The sequence below is a fragment of the Colletotrichum siamense genome (assembly GCF_013390195.1).
Source record: "Colletotrichum siamense strain Cg363 chromosome Unknown KSG_Cg363_contig03, whole genome shotgun sequence".
In the NCBI taxonomy this organism is placed as follows: domain Eukaryota; kingdom Fungi; phylum Ascomycota; class Sordariomycetes; order Glomerellales; family Glomerellaceae; genus Colletotrichum; species Colletotrichum siamense.
Window position 1 is genome coordinate 5,899,640 of NW_023501016.1, and position 18,534 is coordinate 5,918,173.

General features: G+C 51.5%; 8 protein-coding genes across 8 annotated transcripts; 5 read left to right on the top strand and 3 right to left on the bottom strand.

The window, feature by feature from the left end:
* Nucleotides 1–301: 301 nt before the first annotated feature.
* On the bottom strand, nucleotides 302–997 carry CGCS363_v005561 (uncharacterized protein; the record flags this gene model as incomplete). The annotated part of the gene is made up of 2 exons (XM_036637410.1): nucleotides 302–732; nucleotides 787–997. The coding sequence occupies 2 exons, from the start codon at nucleotides 995–997 to the stop codon at nucleotides 302–304; spliced, it is 642 nt and encodes a 213-aa protein (XP_036498694.1).
* Nucleotides 998–3,052: 2,055 nt separating this feature from the next.
* On the top strand, nucleotides 3,053–4,404 carry yeaW-1 (Carnitine monooxygenase oxygenase subunit; the record flags this gene model as incomplete). The annotated part of the gene is made up of 3 exons (XM_036637411.1): nucleotides 3,053–3,864; nucleotides 3,922–4,147; nucleotides 4,201–4,404. 3 exons carry the CDS (start codon nucleotides 3,053–3,055, stop codon nucleotides 4,402–4,404), a joined length of 1,242 nt encoding a protein of 413 aa, XP_036498691.1.
* Nucleotides 4,405–5,334: 930 nt separating this feature from the next.
* Nucleotides 5,335–6,524, top strand: hxnY-3 (2-oxoglutarate-Fe(II) type oxidoreductase hxnY; the record flags this gene model as incomplete). Its single annotated transcript, XM_036637412.1, has 3 exons — nucleotides 5,335–5,371; nucleotides 5,443–6,110; nucleotides 6,162–6,524. 3 exons carry the CDS (start codon nucleotides 5,335–5,337, stop codon nucleotides 6,522–6,524), a joined length of 1,068 nt encoding a protein of 355 aa, XP_036498692.1.
* A 491-nt stretch (nucleotides 6,525–7,015) lies between these two features.
* hxnP-2 (Major facilitator-type transporter hxnP) lies at nucleotides 7,016–8,718 on the top strand (the record flags this gene model as incomplete). Its single annotated transcript, XM_036637413.1, has 5 exons — nucleotides 7,016–7,127; nucleotides 7,193–7,260; nucleotides 7,319–7,569; nucleotides 7,620–7,819; nucleotides 7,874–8,718. The coding sequence occupies 5 exons, from the start codon at nucleotides 7,016–7,018 to the stop codon at nucleotides 8,716–8,718; spliced, it is 1,476 nt and encodes a 491-aa protein (XP_036497635.1).
* Nucleotides 8,719–8,983: 265 nt separating this feature from the next.
* Nucleotides 8,984–9,875, bottom strand: CGCS363_v005565 (putative NADP-dependent mannitol dehydrogenase; the record flags this gene model as incomplete). Its single annotated transcript, XM_036637414.1, has 3 exons — nucleotides 8,984–9,035; nucleotides 9,097–9,800; nucleotides 9,867–9,875. 3 exons carry the CDS (start codon nucleotides 9,873–9,875, stop codon nucleotides 8,984–8,986), a joined length of 765 nt encoding a protein of 254 aa, XP_036497159.1.
* Nucleotides 9,876–10,883: 1,008 nt separating this feature from the next.
* Nucleotides 10,884–12,151, top strand: pgdA-1 (Peptidoglycan deacetylase; the record flags this gene model as incomplete). Its single annotated transcript, XM_036637415.1, has 6 exons — nucleotides 10,884–10,909; nucleotides 10,965–11,044; nucleotides 11,124–11,682; nucleotides 11,739–11,791; nucleotides 11,847–11,974; nucleotides 12,041–12,151. The coding sequence occupies 6 exons, from the start codon at nucleotides 10,884–10,886 to the stop codon at nucleotides 12,149–12,151; spliced, it is 957 nt and encodes a 318-aa protein (XP_036498689.1).
* Nucleotides 12,152–12,472: 321 nt separating this feature from the next.
* Nucleotides 12,473–14,563, bottom strand: amdS-4 (Acetamidase; the record flags this gene model as incomplete). The annotated part of the gene is made up of 8 exons (XM_036637416.1): nucleotides 12,473–12,480; nucleotides 12,541–13,051; nucleotides 13,109–13,468; nucleotides 13,576–13,770; nucleotides 13,828–14,092; nucleotides 14,145–14,152; nucleotides 14,229–14,250; nucleotides 14,337–14,563. 8 exons carry the CDS (start codon nucleotides 14,561–14,563, stop codon nucleotides 12,473–12,475), a joined length of 1,596 nt encoding a protein of 531 aa, XP_036498690.1.
* Nucleotides 14,564–15,373: 810 nt separating this feature from the next.
* Nucleotides 15,374–17,390, top strand: PHHY-3 (Phenol hydroxylase; the record flags this gene model as incomplete). Its single annotated transcript, XM_036637417.1, has 3 exons — nucleotides 15,374–15,513; nucleotides 15,569–17,043; nucleotides 17,095–17,390. The coding sequence occupies 3 exons, from the start codon at nucleotides 15,374–15,376 to the stop codon at nucleotides 17,388–17,390; spliced, it is 1,911 nt and encodes a 636-aa protein (XP_036497157.1).
* Between the last annotated feature and the right edge of the window lie 1,144 nt (nucleotides 17,391–18,534).

Consider the following 18,534-nt stretch of genomic DNA (forward strand, 5'->3'; position numbering starts at 1 on the left):
GGACGATGGATAACGGCAGTTCATGGACATTCGATCTGGACGAAAATCAAATGTAATGCAGACAGCGACCGAGGGAGTCTCCAGAGTGTCATCATTTTCTTATAGTCTGATGAAAATAATCAAAATTCTATTTGACCTTTGCCAGGCAATGTAACCAGAGCGTTCTCGAGAGGCAATGAGTTTGACTTAATCTACCAAACATTTGAACGTGTATACATGCGCTGAAAGCTGGATATACTATTTAAGCAAAGAAACGTTAAGTGGATGGAGGAGCATCCCAACTCGCGATACACTGCCATCATTAAACACTGAACTCATTCCTCAGCCACTCCTCGACCCTCGAGTCTGTATCTGAGTAGATCTTTGTCTTGGACGAGTGCCCATGCTTTCGATCCCAGACAAAGGTAGTGTCTCCAGATCGAAGATTTGGAAGTCGCATCTCAATCTTCTTCGAATCCACATCGATGATTGCCGGAATTGAGAATCCTGCCAGCTTAGCAGCAGCGACGTCAAAGTCTTCAGAGTCAGATGTAGTGTCGGACATGGAAGCGTCGCTAGACTGGACATCATTCGCGGCTACATTGACTGGATATCGAGGCGTGTAGTCGTACGCAGGTTGCATGGGAGAATTTACGACGGGGCGGTAATAGAAGGATGGCGGCTCTGCCGTCAATTGTGGATAGGCGTATGTTTGCAAAGGTGTAGATGTAGCGTATTCCCACTGCATTTGACCTGAAAGTCCTCTGTTAGCTGGTGCCATAAACACGGCATGTAAATGAGACACACCTGTTGCTGTTACGCGATTTCTGAAGTAAAACCCCCTATCTTCACTATCAAGAGTCCAGGCAGACCACGGGCCCGCAACTGGGGCAACGTACGGCGTTGCTGCTGGTGCGGCAGGTTTGGGATTTGCCGGCGGCGGAGGACGCTTTGAAGGAGTATCTTCTTGAGCCTTTTTAATTGCATGCTTTCGATGATGGCTGTGACGTGGCGCCATATTTGCTCAAAGCCAGTGGCAGGCACTGAAGTCTGATCCGGTCAGAGATTGAGGTCGTTCAATTGAATGGCACGAGGAAGACTAAGGTTCTTTTAAGCGCTCACAAATGCAGCGGATCGCGGGGATCAAGTCATTAAATACTGACCACGCTACCACTGCCCGCGTCATTATGCCTTGTTTGGGGGCCGAAGAGTTGGAAAATGTCGCTTTGGAATTGACATGCATGAGACCCCTTCGTTGGCCACGGAGGGTCGCGTTATTGAACGGTAAGGCAGCCATGCCCGAGCCATGGGCAGCAATCAACACTGCCTTGCTAGATCAGATCGACGCTGCCATTGGCAAATCACGCTAGTTTGTCTCAGACCCTGTATTGATCTCAACAATTCCAGACTTCTCATGTGGTTGTGGCTAGCAAAACGCGAACAGGAAGTTGCACATTGGGGTAGGCATCGCAGGCACTGCCTGCCTGATCGTGCATGGCTGGTGTGTTGGAATCATGTTTCATTCGCACCAGCCATTCCGAGTCATTCCAGCCTAAATAGAAATCGTCATATGACCGGAAGTGATAGATGGCACAACACCGGGCCGAGTCGGACGCTGTGCTTATGGGGATTTATAGTTATTGCGGCCTGCAGTTGGGCGTGATCTAGAGCCTTACACCGAGGTAAGCCGGACCCTCGAACCAATGGGGCTTATGCTTACCCGATGGCGGACTACAGACGCCTGGCTGCCCAATTCTGCATGCACACAGTCGCCTGACATGACTGCATAAAGGGCGTATCTTTGGGTCATCGGTTACTACACCCGCGAGTTGTCTGTAGAGTTGTGTCGCACCCATAATTATGCATTTTACATCAGATCTGGGCTTCCCAGGCACCGAGGGTCGTCGATCGCCGCAAGCCGCATCGAAAGTTGAGCACGTGTTCGGAGGTCGGCGCGGTTTCCGGGCATGTCATCATTGAGCAGTGCAGACTTGTTCGGGGTGAAGTTTGGAACCTTATGAACGCTTGGTAGAACGTCTGGTCATGATTTATCACAAAGGGCTTTTTGGACGGAGAACCAATACGAGACCATGTGTCGATAAATCGACCTTCAGGGACCAAATTAGTCTTGAAAGATCACTGAAGGTGTAAGCTAGGCGACGAGCGGGTGTTGTCTTTGAATCGTCTTGTAGAAGGAGCTGATAGGATAACATTGTAGTTAGAGCGAAAAGTCCCGCTTTTCCCTGTCGCTAGAATGGCAACTTCTTCTACGAGGTGGAACTGGCAACTGAGAGGTAGGTTAAGTCAAATTACCGCTGTTGAGTTAGTGTCTTCCTAAATTTTCTAATAGTCGACGATTAAAAAGGAAGCAGCACTTCTGAAGTTCCATAACTCCGCTCAAAGGTTGAAACAAGGATCCTGAAATGACATCTACATGAGTAGGTAGTCAATTTAGGATTTCAACGACGAGGCGTTTGCGAGGGACCTAACGTAGCTTAGACTATGCTTCTCTCTGAAAAGAGTGTGTCTGGGTTAGAATCTCCCTGGCATGGTGGCCTGTCTCCGAGATCGCTCCGGCGTTCCGAATCTGGTCTCCGACGGCTATCGCCATCCCCATGTATTCCCTCCGGCACATGCCTTCGTTTTATGCCTGACAGGCAGCCACGCATATTTTGAAGCAAATCGAGATGAACCCCGCGGTCGAAAAATCATGAGCTGGACGTTGTTGTCATCCCGTGCTATCTTTGCTGATTGCGGCTTATCGACACCCAAAACACTAAGAGTTGGCCCTTCCGCCTCCTCCACCCCCACCCCCATTTTCACACCGTACGCACTCATCCAGTGGCCATGAAGCCTCTTCCCCACCCCACGATAGGTGCAACTACTCGGCTCTGGGATGGCTTACAGTTCCTGGGCCATGGACTTAAAGAAATCTTCAGATCCCAAGACTTGGTGAACAGACAGGATGAACGCTGCGAATCCATAATTCTTGTTCCAATCACGAGCCCAGCATCTGCAACGGCCTACAGAGCCTCCAAAACCTTACCCACTTATTCCAACTTCAACCTTCAACATGTGGCGCTACCTAGGGTTCTCATCAGGGACGGAAAACGCCAAGCCTGAACCTTCCCGAAGCCTCCCAGCTTCTTGGTACCGATCTCCTGAACTGCACCAACTTGAGCGACGAGCCATCATCTCCAAAAAGTGGATCTTAGTCACGCATTCCCTGCGATTCAAGCAAGCCGGCGACTATGTGTCTTTCAACTATGCCGACTTCCCCTTCTTTCTTATTCAAGACCGAGAGGGCAACATCAACGGCTTCCACAATGTTTGCCGACATCGTGCATACCCTGTCATTGAAAACAAGACCGGGAAAGCTAGCATCTTGAGCTGCAAATATCACGGCTGGTCGTATGGGTTCAAAGGCAATCTTGCCAAAGCCCCACGCTTCGACACAGTGAGAGGGTTCGACAAGAATCAGCATGGCCTTCTACCCATACACGTTCGGATTGATCCTGCCGGATTCATCTGGGTGAATCTTCAAGCAGGGGAGCCTGATGTGAAGTGGGAGGATGAATTTGGTGGTGTATACCAGAAGCCGAGGATGCAGAACTTCGACTTTGCGGGTGGCTACAACTACGACCATGTATGGGAAATGGAACTCGACGCAAACTGGAAGACGGTGATCGAGAACTACAACGAATGTTACCACTGTCCAACATCACACCCCCTGATTGCCGGCGTCTCAGACCTGACGAAGTACAAAGTCGAACCCAGCGGAGGCTGCTTGGAGCATGAAATCATCAACAAAAAGGCGCAAGAAGAAGAGGACGAGTTCAGGAGGTCCATTACCTTCTTCTTCCCTTCGACATCAGTAACTATCACGTAAGTGTACTCCCGGGACTTTGACTGCATGAGAATCCATATTGACCTTGACCGTAGTTCGAACTTCTTCTACATCCAACGAATGATTCCCGTCAGCGCCACAAAGACAAGGATCGAGAATGAAGTCTACCGGCACCATAACGCTGGCGAAGAGGAGTTTGCTGCTATTAACGCTTTCTACAAGCAGGTGCTGGAAGAAGACAAGCAACTCTGCATCGGAGCTCAGGAAAACCTCAGTGCAGGGGTGTTCATCAACGGCGAGCTACATCCCGAAAAGGAGAAGGTATGTCGAGAATCATCTTTCTGGGTTTGCGTGGTCTTCTAACAATAGTACAGGGCCCAATTCACTTTCAAAACACCTTGCGAGAAGAGGTCATGGCGCACCGAAAAAAGGAGTTGGACCAAGGAGGAAGGGAGATCTGGCCGGCAACGCCGAAGTTGTTTAGGGAGATGAACACGAACAAGTTGAGTGAAGAAGAGACTTTCTGTTCTGAGCTTGAGAAGGCAGCTTGCGGGGCAAGGCAGGAACTGGCTTGGTGATGGAGGTGGTGGGTCGTGAGCATCATGTAATCACTACGGTATTAGACGGTAGCAACCAGCGTTGGAATTCCTCAAACTTGTACAATCGTAGATTGATCTTATTCATCAAACTATCTATGGGAAGTCTTCTTGTGTTTTTAATTCCGAATAGGGGAATTTTGGAAATGAACTTTCTCCCTTGATGATTTAGTCGTCGTCTTGATTGTACAAAACATTCAAGGTTAGGTTGTGGTGGCATCTCCTGGATATCGCGAGTGTGCCGACAGCCGAAGCGACAGCCGAGTCTTGTCCGGCCGCCGACCATGCCCTCTTGGCAAGTGACAAGCCTTCGCCTTTGATATCGAAATTTACGTGGATGTCATCAACATGCGAGACATGTGGCTTGGGAGCTATTCTGGGTTGCACATGCCATTGTTATCTTGGGCCGCATCTTATCGTTCTCCGGCGTGAGGGGAAAGTGGGTGCCAGGGGGTGACACGGGAGGACCGACAACGGAAGTGAATCCATGCACAACATCGGCCACTCTACGCCACTTATCGTCCCCGCCATTCTGTTGACACATACTTTCCATGTGCCGTTTTCATGAGCGGCAAGTGACGCTATGCTAGTGTCTAGGATGGGTGCTATCTATGAGCCACCCCACTCTTCGAGTCTTCAACATTGATGCTCACGCGAGGGCGAGCTTTGTTCGGAAAGCCGAATAGTCGCGTTGTAGAGCGAACGATGACGGATGCACGAAGATGATGAAGAGTTTCATCTGACATCTCGAACTATATTTTCCGACGTTCATGGCATGGGAGATATGAAATTACTTTGAAAAGACAGACTCAAGCTGAAGAATCTGAAGACACACCACCTACAGCATTAGCTTGATATTTTTCGCAACACCACACCAGCCCTATTCAAGAGCCTAACTCACTGGAACACATCATGGCGCCTCTCGAGATTCCCATCATCGACTTCTCAGGTGAGTTCACCCTCCAGCGCAAGCCTACACATCTAGTGAGCACGTCTTCTTACACCGGTTTCTTCATGCAGCATTCTACTCGGAAGATCCAGCCGAGAAGCAGAAGGTTGTGGACCAGGTCCGCGACAGCTGTCTTTACAATGGCTTCTTCCAAATCATTGGTCACTCCGTGCCCCTGCAACAGCAGAAGGCTGTGATGGAGAACGCTAAGAAGCTTTTCTCGCTTCCCCTCGAGGAAAAGCAAAAGGTCGCCAAGGAGAACAACAGCTGGAACCGCGGCTACGAGATGCTGAGATCGCAGATCCTCGAAGAGGGCACGCAGCCCGAGTTGAAAGAAGGATTCTACATCGGTGCTGAGATCCCCGAGGACCACCCGTATTTCGTCAACAAGAAGCTCAACAGCGGACCTAACCAATGGCCCGAGGGTCTCGGAAGCGAGCTCGAGACCTTCAGATCCGCATCCATGGAGTACTACTCATCAGCTCTATCTCTGGCCTCTGACCTGATGAGAGTACTTGCTCTTTCCCTTGATCTCGAGGAGAGCTACTTCAGCAAGTTCATGGATGGTGCAGTCGCTACAATGAGAATGCTCCACTACCCATCGCAGCCTGCAGATGCGGATGAGAAACTTACTCGCGGCATTGGAGCCCACACGGATTTCGGTGCCATCACCATGCTCCTTCAGGACAAGGTCGATGGTCTCCAGGTCTGGGACCAGAAGAATGAGACATGGATCGATGTAAGTGCCAGCATGTCCCACACACCACTTTTGGTATTAATCAAAATTCAGGTCCCACCTACGGAGGGCGCATTTGTCGTCAACCTGGGCAACCTCATGGCCCGATGGACCAACGAGAAGTACAAGAGCAACATCCACAGGGTCATCAACAAGTCTGGCCAGGAGCGCTACTCTATCCCTGTCTTCGTTTCCGGAAACCCGGATTACCTGGTCGAATGCATCCCCACCTGCAAGTCCGCCACCCAACCAGCGAAGTTCGGCCCTGTCACTGTTGAGCAAGCAGTGTCGGCAGCCTACGCGGAATCATATGGAAGGGCCCAGTTGTACAAGCAGGGTTTGGAGAAGGCCTTGGCTGAGAAGCAGAAGCTTCTCTCACAGCAGCAGGCACAGCCGCCTCAAATTGCTGTGGCGTAACAACTGTATTCAATATCTGTAGTAATTTCATGAGTTTCCTATCGTAAAATGCGTTGAGCCACTCATTTGAAGCTGTCGATTGTGATGTTTGCAGGCCATGGGGGGTAATCCCTGTCTTAGACTCCCATTCTTCGGTTGCGCGCTCCCCCACTCTTGCCAGGTTATGCGGGCGCCCCATGATATCAATGGTACGACCCGATAGTACGGAACTCGTCATGTACAGCCTTCATGCAGCTGTAAGGATTTATACCCCAGACTACTGATTGCATGTGTCCGAAAGGCTTGCGATAGCGGCGTTTATCTCATATCTCCTGGCTTGGCGTGCTCAGTGCACCACAGGATACCCAGCACGAGGCGCCGCGCCCTAGCCTGGGATTGCACCAACCAGCTTGCACTTGGAACTTGACTGATATATATGTAAACATGGATATGCATGACTCTCACCTATGAGGCTCAAGGTCCCTGCAAACCTAATTCTCAAGTCATTCAGAATGAAGTCCACCACAGATGTTCGGACCGACAAGCCATCCGATTGTTCCCAGCAGGGGGATCATGAATATGGGTCACAAGTTGTCATTGATGCTGCTGTGGAGAAGTCATACGGTATGTCTCATCTTCAATAATCTGTGCTAATATGTATGACTTTACTTACGATGTATGCACCGCAGTTCGGAAGATGGACTACTGGCTCTTGCCTTTCATGAGCATTATGTACTTCTTCAATGCCGTCGACCGGGTGAGTTATTTCATGTGATTTAGTATAAGCTGCAAATCCTCTGACTCCATTTGATTAGAGTAATCTTGGCAATGCGGAAACGGATGGCATGAGCAAAGACCTGGGCTTCGTGGGGGAGCAGTACTCTCTTCTTATCCTGCTCTTCTACATCCCAAATGGTCTTTGTGATCTTCCTCTCAATCTTTTGACCAAAAGATTCTCTGGACGCATCATATTGCCGGCTCTAATGGTAGGGTGGGGTGCGATGGCGCTTTTACAAGCAGCCTGCAAGAACTTTGGCGGCATGTTAGCCATCCGCCTTATCCTGGGGTAAGCTTCAGACTCACCGATCAATCATCCGCCGTACTAACCCCGAAAAGGGCCTTTGAGGCAGGTTTCTTCGCCGGTGCCGTTTTCTATTTGACTCTCTTCTACACCCGTGGTGAACTTGGTTTCCGCATTGCCATATTCTTCGGAAGTGCTCTCCTAGCGTCTGCATTCTCTGGATTGATATCGTTTGGAGTCTTTCGCATTCAAGACCCACATGTTCATGGATGGATGTGGCTCTTCATCATCGAAGGTGAGATATTCTGAACACGATTATCTATGGAGGAGATTTCTAACCTCTATCTAGGCGCTTTGACAGTCTTATTCGGGATCGTCGCTTTCTGGTGGCTACCAGCGAATGCTCAAACAGCTTGGTTCTTGAACGATGCTGAGAGAGAAGTCGCAAGCTTGAGGTCTCTTCGTGATGGCACTCGGGAAGTTGAAGAGAAATTCAGCCTCAAGGAGTCTTTTCGCACTTGGAGCGAATGGAAGTTTCCCATTTGGTGCATCATCAGCTTGACCTACCCTGTTGCTTTTGCAACGACAGCCAACTTCCTCCCTCTTATCATCCGGCGCCTGGGCTACAACGCCGTTACCACAAACCTTCTTACGGTACCTCCCAATGTGGTAGGCTTCTTGGTCCTGTTGGCAGTCACGTACTCATCCGATCGCCACCGAGAGAGAACCTTTCATATCATAGGGAGTTTGACCCTTAGCCTGATAGGTCTCATCTTGTTGGCGGCTATCGATGCACAGGCACACGTTGGCGTGGCGTATTTTGCGTGCTTCCTGCTAGCTGGTGGTGCTTACATTCCAAGCTCACTGGTGCATAGCTGGCATAACAACAATAATCTCAGTGAGAACTCCCGGGCTGCCACGACAGGTCTGCTCGTGGGTCTCGGTAATTTGGGAGGAATTCTGTCAGCAGCCACATTCCGCACCACCTATGCGCCTCGTTATGCGCCGACGTTGATTGCCACCGCCGGGTGCAATGCTGTCTGCATCTTCTTCGTGTTGTGTCTCGGTATGTGGATGAGACGAGAGAATGCGAGGAAGAACAAGGAGCAGGGTATGACTTTGACGGCTCAGGATGTGGAGACTCGTGACTTGAGGGACGGGGAGAAAGACCCAAGATGGAGATTCTTCATTTGAGTCAGACTCGAGTCAACAACTGGCCTGCATAAACAGAATTTGTCAAGGGCACTTTAGATAGAAGTAAAGGACAAGGGGTTTCCACACGTGAGGGTGAGACTAGGCTTTGGGGCTGTAGTGAGAAGTTTGAACGCTGTTCACTTCATTTGACACTAGAAGAAAGGGTACGCTGACATAAAGTCATATTCTCCAAGAGGGTCAAAAGTATTTAAACATGCTCACTGATTTATGTATTCATAATAGCATAGATATAGCTCAACTATCGCTACCACTTCGTAACACCACCATCCACCAGAATATCACTGCCCTGGCAGTATCTAGAAAGCTGTTAGCGTGCCTTTCTTCTCACTTGTACCCTCTGGGAAGATGTCAACTTACTTACTAGCATCACTGGCCAAGAAGACGCACGCGCCTTTGATATCGTCTGGCTCAGCAACGCGACCGTTCATGATTTCGTCCTTCCAACTCTCCAGAAGGTGTGGGAAGGGTGCCGTCATCTCAGTCCTTACATATCCAGGACTAATAGAGTTCACACGGATGCCGTACTTGTTGAGCTCTGCAGCAATGGGTGCAACCATCGCTCTGACAGCTCCCTTGGTCCCACAGTAAGCTGTCGATCTCTGTGATCGGATAGCCATGTGAGACGCAATACTAGCGACGAATATAATGCTGCCGCACTTGGTACCATTTGCGATCATGGCCTTTGCAGCAAGCTTAGCCGAAAAGTAGAGACCCTTGACGTTGACTCCGTGTAGCCTGTCAAAATCCTCTTCGGTGGTGTCAAGGAACTCCACATTCTTGTTTACGCCAGCGCATGCGACAAAGATGTCGAGCTTGCCGTCGAAGTCGGCAGCAACGGCAGCGAATCCCTTCTCCAGACTTGTAATGTCTGTGACATCAACGACGTACGCCTTTGCCTTTATCCCATTGGCAGAAGACAGCTGCTCAAAGGCAGTAGGGTCTGGGTTGATCACGTCGAAGATGGCGACGTCCGCACCCGCCTCTGCAAGGCCTTGAGCGAAGGCCAAGCCGCAGCCCCTACCAGCGCCGGTGACGACGGCGACGCGACCCTTCAGCGAGAACTGAGTAGGTTAGCTTCCTGTCGTGGCATAGCTCTATCCACACTCAGCAAGGGTGGCCGTACGAACCTTTGACATTATGTTTTACGTCTTATGAGACTTGGTTAGGTTTGATGGGAGGCAACGAGGTATCTCGATGGTGCAACTGCTTTACGGATCGTTCGAGATGCAAACACCTGTTGAGAATCTAGACAAGGAACAGCAGGGTGATTGCCAATGTTGTGCACGATGTACACAGACGCTATCAGCAGAATTACTTAACATCATGACATTGTGGGCCTGTTTCGAATCTCCTCAGAACCGGACACCACCTCCATCCCACCTACGCGTATCTCTGCAACTGGCCCATTCCATACCTTTGGAGCTAACACAGCTGCGCGCTACTCATTCCCATGCCTTATTGATGCATTCACGAAGCTGTTCCCGACATCCACACACCCCAACTCTCGATGAAAGTGGAAGGATAGCTCAATAGTGGAAGATGATAACCGACTAGCTTCAGCCGTGGATAGCAGCCCGCGGACAAGTAGCGACTGTGAAGCCTATCGCGGGGTGAGTGGGGAGCTTCTGAGGGGTGGCTGATCCTTGTCTATCAAGAGTGAAAGTGGGCGAGCTCGAGAATGGGGGTGGGGTACCGGCCGGGACGGTGCGCCGGAGGTGGGATGAACGCTAGCTGTTGGACGGGAACCCCCTCTTTCACAGATCTGCTTATGATTTCGTGGCTTCTGATAGGCCCTATTAAGCGTTTTGTGACACTCACAAATCTTCAAACTAGAGCAGACAATAGAGGAGGCAGTGCTGGAATGGAGGGGTCCTGCAGATAAGGTGCATCGGAAAGCTGTGGGTAAGGACCCCTGAACGCGGGGAAAGCTCCTGTGGATTCTCGCCCCCAACTCCTCATGGATGGAACATTTCCCTATCACAGCTTGGAAGAGGAGGTTCCCGCTGCCGAATGTAGTCTATGTAATGAAGCAGCATAAAATGCGATAGTCAAGCCACTGTACCAAAGGCTATCTTCCAGACAAGCGACGGAATTTGGATTACAAATCAACATTTCAAACACTTTCGCACTTACAAATCGATACAATGGGCAAGAAGAAGGTTCTCGTATGGTAAGGGAGAATGCAATGCGCGGAGTGATTCATTCGTCTGACACGATCTTGTTAGTTATGGTGTGGATATTGATGCTGTCGCCGGATGGCTAGGCTCTTACGGTGGCGAGGACAGCACTAGCGACATCAGCAGAGGTAGGTCCTCCCATCGTTACTCTTGCCATGGCGGTATCTCCGCCTGGCGGACACTTGTTGACTGTGAATGGTCGTGTAGGATTATGGGCTGGAACCATCGGCACGCGCCGACTGCTATCCCTTTTCGAAAAGTACAACATCAAGGCGTCATGGTTCATCCCCGGTCACACGCTGGAGACGTTCCCAGAGGAGTGCGCCATGGTGCGCGATGCAGGCCATGAGATTGGTCTGCATGGGTACAGCCACGAGAACCCTGTCGACATGACCCTCGAGCAGCAGCGAGACGTCCTTGACAAGACGTGGAAGATGCTGACTGAGTTCTGCGGTGGCAAGCCGCCCAAGGGCAGCGTCGCCCCTTGGTGGGAGACCAGTGAAGAGGGAACCGAGCTGTTGCTCAGCTACGGTATTGAGTATGACCACTCAATGTCCCACCATGACTGCCAGGCGTATTGGCTGCGCACGGGAGACACCTGGACCAAGATCGACTATACCAAGAAGGCCGAGGAGTGGATGAAGCCTCTAGTGAAGGGTAAGGAGACAGGCCTGGTTGAGATCCCAGGATCTTGGTACATCGACGATCTGCCCCCTATGATGTTCATGAAGAACTCGGCCAACTCTCATGGTTGGGTGAACCCGAGGTAAGTCCGAAGCGTCCCTGGAGGTGCTTGACGGCTTGGCTGACCATGCTGTCTAGGGATGTCGAAGACATTTGGCGGGACCACTTCGACTACTTCTACAGAGAATATGGTAAGCTCCACGCCCACTCATGAAAAGCTATGTTGATGCTGATTGGCGGCAAAAGACGAGTTCATCTTCCCGATGACGATCCACCCAGATGTTTCGGGCAGACCGCATGTTCTCTTGATGCACGAGCGCATTATTGAGCACATCAACAAGCACGAGGGTGTTGAGTGGGTCACTATGGGAGAGGTAAGTCGTCCTTGTCAACACCAGCCACAACACCGGGGAAGCGAGAAAGATCTAACTCCACCCCAGATGAGCGACTGGTTCAAGTCTAAGAACCCGGTACCGGAAGGTGGTTTGATGCCAGCGAGCAGGGAAGAAGTCATGAAGAAGTACGAGGAGTGGAAGAAGACACAGGCGTAGACTTCGGTCTCGGCCTGTGGACAATACCAAGTAGTACATACATGCATCTAATGAAATGAATGACACCAAATACGTAATTCAAGTGTCCAAATATGCAGACTGTTCTGACTAATGTTACTGCTCTAAGAAATCTCATTGCCTTGGTCAAGTCTTCCGCTAGAGTCCCAGCCGATTACCGGGATGAGACTTGTAGTCTGGTAGATGAAAACCTTGATATGCGATACATCATAATAGTCCTAGTCTTATTGAAATGTGCATCCAATTCAATTAAGAACATAGCAATTATCCCACCATTCGCCATAGACCCGGGAGTTCTAACAATCATACGTCTATTCAGCGAAACGCAGCAAAGTTCTGAGCCGCTTGTATCAAATCATCTATGACCTTACCAGCAGCCAAGACAGTTTCCTCCTCCAACTTGCGACCAACAATTTGCAGTCCGACCGGGAGTCCTAGACTTACCATCTCCTTCCCATTGTCCTCCCAGAGCTTCTTGTTCCACTCATCTTCCGGCCCCCTGGTCTCATACGTCCATGACTCGCTCAAATCGCCCTGAGAGACATTGCCTCCACGGATCACAAGTGCTGGGTAGTCCAAGAAGTTCCACACCTTGGTGTAGCCAACCCAGCGGCATCCGGCATGGGGCACAGCGCTATGGGGCATCGGAGGCATCAGGAGAATGTCGACCGCGCGACCAGTCGTAGGCGACCGGATGGACCTCCACTTTTCCATGTAAGCCTGCTGCATGTCCCACTTGCGCCTGTTGAGTTGCCAGTAGTCGTAGACGGAGATCGCTTTTCCGCGGTTGATCAGACGCTCAACGTGCGGGATGAAAGGTTCGCCACCGGCGATTACGTCTTTGCGAATGTCCTCGCAGCCGTCGGCAGTGTAGTACAAGTCCTTCATTCCTGTCAGCATCTATCGCAGACAAGAGGCCCTTTAAAGTTTTCCACTTACCATCACTCGAATGCAGTCTTCGTGTAAGTCGGCGTTCCATTCCAAGACTTCATGCCCAGCAGCACGAAGAGACTCAACGGCAGATCGAAGGACACGTGTCAGGGGCGGATGAGGTCTGACGACGTTGTCATCAAACAGCACCCCTATCGTCAGGGGACGAGAGAGGGTTTCCTGATAGACATCTTCCCGCCAAGGAATCGGGACGCAGCGCGAGTCCATTTCCCAGGGCTTCTCGTTGATCAGGTGTTTCATCGTCATTTGTATGGTGCCCAAGCTGCGAGCCATTGGTCCGATAGATGAGGGGACATGTTCCTGGCCCTCTGTCGAGACAGGGACGCCACGGTAAGGCAGTCGGGCGCTCTTGATTGCTGATCAGCTGAGGTTCGCACAGTAACGTGACGTCGAAAGTAACGTGACGTCGAAAGCCCGTCGGTGAGGCTCGACAAGAACAGGGACCGTCGACTTACGCTTGGCTTGAAGCCATAGGTCCCATTCATATGAGACGGAATGCGAATACTTCCTCCAATGTCAGTACCCCATCCCAGCATGGATGCTTGGGTTGCGAGCAGGGCCGCCTCGCCTCCAGTGGAGCCACCTGGGGTGTACTCCTTGCTGAGCGGGTTCGTGGTCAGACCCCAGAGAGGGTTATCTGTCTCACACCACTATTGGACAAAGTCAGCGACCCTTTGCAGCTTGTTTTAGGGTCAAGAAAGCCTCACCATGATGCTCTGAGGCAAGTTGGTCTTCGCAATGACGACAGCGCCCAGGCTTTTCAGCATCTTGACCACAGCTGCGTCATCGGATGCTGGTGAGAAAGATCTGCCCACATATCCCAGTGTTGAATCGAAGCCTTTGACATTGAACTGGTCTTTCAATGTGACAGGAACACCATGCAATGGTCCCACTACTGCTCCGTTCTTCGCGAAGTAAGCATCCAACTCTCTAGCTCGCTCCAGTGCATCTTCAAAGAGAACTTCGGTCAAGCTAGGATGAAGTTTAGCTCGACAAACGTTAACGAGAGACTCTTGAACCATACCTGTTGGTCTGTGAGCATGGTGCATAAAGTTAGCATACGATCTGCACAGCATCTAGGCTGGACTCAGTAGGCGGGTTGTCGCACCTTTTCATGGGTTTCTACGGCTCTATATGTTTCAACTATCAGTACTTGAGAACTCCATGGTCGAGAACACACGCCTGAGAATGACAGCAAACAAGGGACAAGACGCACTTTTTGATATAAGCCTTGATCACGGCCCCGCTGCTTACTTCTCCCCGAGAGATCTTTTCAACTAGAGCCTCGGCATCAGCAATGGCAGTTATGCCTTCATTGCTGCTGCTGGTGTCTGTTGATACTCTCAGAACAGCTGTCGCGATCGCCTCCTGTCTCTGAAGTCTTTTCTTGGCAACTACCTCTTGCCAGGTTTGCGCCGGCTTAGAAGTCGTAACTTGCGTCATTATGCTCTTTCGGCCGATCGCATGCAGTTGACACAACCAAAAAAAGAGCAAAAGGTCGTTCCAAGACTAAGCGTGTCAAAGTTGTGCAGACTCAACACAAGTCAACGTGACTCTATCGTCGCGCCGTTCTACCGGAGAGATCCGGTATCCCGAGGAAAGTCGGGATGCCGACAATGGCCAATCAGACCAATCACTGGCGGGGAATTTGGACTGCTGGCGAGATCGGACAAGAATCGGCAAGCTGCCCCGAGTAGGGCTTATCAGTGGAGACAAGCAATCCCGGGGAGCTCTCTTATCTGCTCGGTAACCCCGCGGGTTTTGTTGCCTTCTCCAAGCCCATCCTGGCCATGCACGGTGTCGCGCAGCGCACCCTTCCGAGAGTGGGGGATGGTGGTGGCCCAGATGCTCGCGATGGGCTTGGAGAGTGGGAGAAGTGGGAGCTCAGCATAGAGGCTCGACTGACGACTTCGCGACTCGCGAGTGCGAGTTTGGAACGACAGGGCATTCTCTCAGTTGGAAAAGAAACTGTTTTTGAATATGTTACCATCGACCCAACATCGAACCATTTCCATGAAATGAGGCGATGAGTTTTCTTGGACGATTTGCGAACTGAGGATTCTGCGACATTCATCTCAGCTCTTAAACACCACAAGAAAGGCAGAGTTTATCTCCCAATCATTCGGATCATTCCCACGCCTCACTTCATCATTACAACCCTCCAACCTACAACTCTTGGATAGAATCAAGGGCGTCTTGCAGAAGCGCTCAAGCAATTCCAAGAGTGTCTTTAACCACATCCACACATTAAACATGACAACGAGCTCAGCAACGCCGCAGACCAATGGCGGCACAAACGGTCACTCGTTACACCCCCAAAACGGCAACTCAGCTGCCGGTGGGAAATCCGATGTTTGCGTTGTCGGAGCCGGCCCCGCCGGCCTGATGCTCGGGTACGTGCCCCACCCAGCCCCGGAATCCGGTCCGCGACTGACATAACCCGTCTAGTTCTTTGCTGGCGAGATTCGGCCAAAAGGTGGAGCTCATTGATGAGAGACCCGATCAGACAACGGTCGGCCGTGCCGATGGCATCCAACCAAAGTCTATTGAGACCTTCCAGATGCTCCGCCTTGGCGACGAACTCCTCCGTGATGGAGTGAAAGTGCACGACATTTGCATGTGGCAAAGTTCCAGCGATGCTGACCTCCATCGCATCAGCCGTTCCATTCACTACCCAGCATCAGTCGTCGACCTTCTTCAGCCGTACATCTTGCTGTGCCATCAGGGCATGATCGAGTCCGTCTTCATCGATGACTTTCGCAAGAGCGGCTTCGAGGTGAAGCGTAGCCACAGTTTCCAGACTTACACGACATTGGAAGATAGCTCCCTGCAGATTGAGGCTGACCACCATGAACATGGCCCAAAGAAGATCCTTACAGACTATGTCGTTGGTTGCGACGGCGCACGCTCTCGTGTTCGTCAGTCCATTCCCGACACCTACGCACAAGGAACACCGCACACATCCGTCTGGGGTGTTCTCGACGGCGAGCTGGAGACCGACTTCCCCGATATCTGGAGCAAGACCGTCGTCTTCTCGGAACAGCACGGTTCCATTCTCATCATTCCCCGTGAGCGTAACATGACACGCTTCTACATCGAGATGAAGGCTTCCACAACATCAAAGAACCTCGGTGAAGAATATGTCATGGAGCAGGCAAAGTTGATTCTCGCCCCGTACAGCGTGAACTGGCGCTCAGTTGAATGGTTTGGCAACTACCAAGTTGCGCAACGTGTCGCCGCCCGCTTCACCGACCCCTCCCAAAGAGCCTTCATTGCAGGAGACGCCAGCCACACGCACAGCCCTAAAGCCGCCCAGGGAATGAACACCAGCATCCACGACTCCTGGAACCTTGGCTGGAAGCTCAACCTCACCCTGCGCGGTCTAGCCAAGGACGGCATCCTGCTGGGCTCGTATGAAGAGGAACGAAAGAAAATCGCCCACGATCTGATCAACTTTGATTTCGAGCATGCCAACGAGATCGCTCGGGGCGATGCGAAGCGTCTTGCCGAGAATTTCAAGACGAATACTCGGTTCATTTCTGGCGTCGGCGTTGAGTATGGTGAGAATCAGCTCAACCGCTCAACCGCTGTTCAAGGCGCTGCGAAGCCCGGTTGCACCTTGCCGCCGGCGAAGGCCACTCGCTACATCGATGCCTGCCCTATTGATGTTCAACTGGATATTCCAATTCTCGGACAGTTCCGCATTTACGCTGTTCTGGACAAGGTTGCCGATGCGCCGGCCACGTCGTTCCTCACTAGCTTCAACGACTCTGTAGCGTCGGAATCTTCCCTGTTCACACAATTATCAAAGGTCGCTGCTCAATCATACAAGGAGAAGCCCAGGGCGAGGAGAGTTGACGATCAGCATGTGCGCCCTGAACGGTACACATCCGTCAGCGAGCTAAGCACGTTTGCTCTGATCAGTACGTAACAAGTTCGTCCTATCCAAATGCCGGTGCTAACTTAATCTCCAGCTTCCACGGATAAGAACGACTTTGAGATCTCGTCTCTGCCGCCGGTCTTCTCAAGGAGTGGCTGGACCGTCTACCTCGACGACGTCGCGCCGCTCGACACGCAAGGCCGCTCATGCACCGACAAGTGGCTCGGGGGACTCGCAGCAGACGAAGCTGCCATCATTATTGTCAGGCCCGATGGCTACGTCGGTTCAATTGGCCGATGGGACACGACGGAATCCACCAGTGGACAGTCCGCCGCCCAATGGCTCGACGACTATTTTGGAGGATTTCTGCAAGTCCCCGCAGCTAACTAATTTGAATTTTCCGAGAAAGCAACCTAAGAACAGCGAGAAAAAAATAAAGCGCATCGCGGGTAGGGCGGTAGGAATCTCAGGGTCTCACAGGCATTACGACACGGGCGCCACATATGCGTGCCCATTTTTAAACAGAGATTTCTCGTAGATCCCAAAGCACGTGCTTGAATCTCGGTCGCAACTGACTCTTTGTGATGGCATTCGGACCCTGAGAAGACCCTGAATTGATCAATGGGGGGCCTCAGAGACTCAATATCTGCATGGTCCCTTAGGTAATTTGATTAAACATGGAACGCGACCCGTTTTGTGCAAGTGGATGCCCCGGTTATGCCTCCATATGGGCCCGCCTCCAGCCAACGAGGGTCCGGGGAACGGCTGCAAGCTGCAAGAGTTCCATGTCTTCCATGTCTTAGTGTCCTACGTCATCAACAATCCCCCTGTTTTCTGCAAGCTCGTCCCCCGGAATGCTGCGCGCCCGACAGGCATGAATCACCAGTGCATGCAAATGGGCGCATTGTTTCAGGACCTTTCCCTGTTTGCCAAAGTCAAAACTCGGGCAATGCCAGAGTTGATTGGAGTCACGGGCTGAGCCATCCCAGCAGCGATACATGGATGAGGGCGAACAGCAAGTTTTGGCAGAGACGGTGCCTCCTAAAGTGGGGGTGGAGACCCGTAATCTTTCAGGCGTAATCCTAGAGCTTCGATTGGATGCGATATTGAACAAGGCCAATCTGGGGTTGCGATAGAGCCCACGAGGTTTTGATCATATCTACAGGGCAGACAAGACACACCGATAACACAACTCTCTCACCTTTATCCGTATCTCTCGGCCTCTCCCTGCTGCCAAGTACCTCCCTCTGCCACCTCAGCCAGACTGCTACACTCAGGTTACCTACTCTTTCCTCATCGGTGAGCCAACGGTGAAGAAGACTCCCCAGACGGCGCCACGGCAGATGCCCCCTGTCGATTGTTTTCCTACCCTAGACAAAGGGCTGTCAAAATCACCGTCGATATGTCAGCTGTCAAGTGATTGTCGAACCAGACCCTTGGCTTGCTGTACCACTCTCAGCTTGGCGTCCTGTACACCCTTGGACCTGTGTCTTCCCGTCCTCAATAAAGCTGAGGTTCGTCCGTCTCCTCGGGA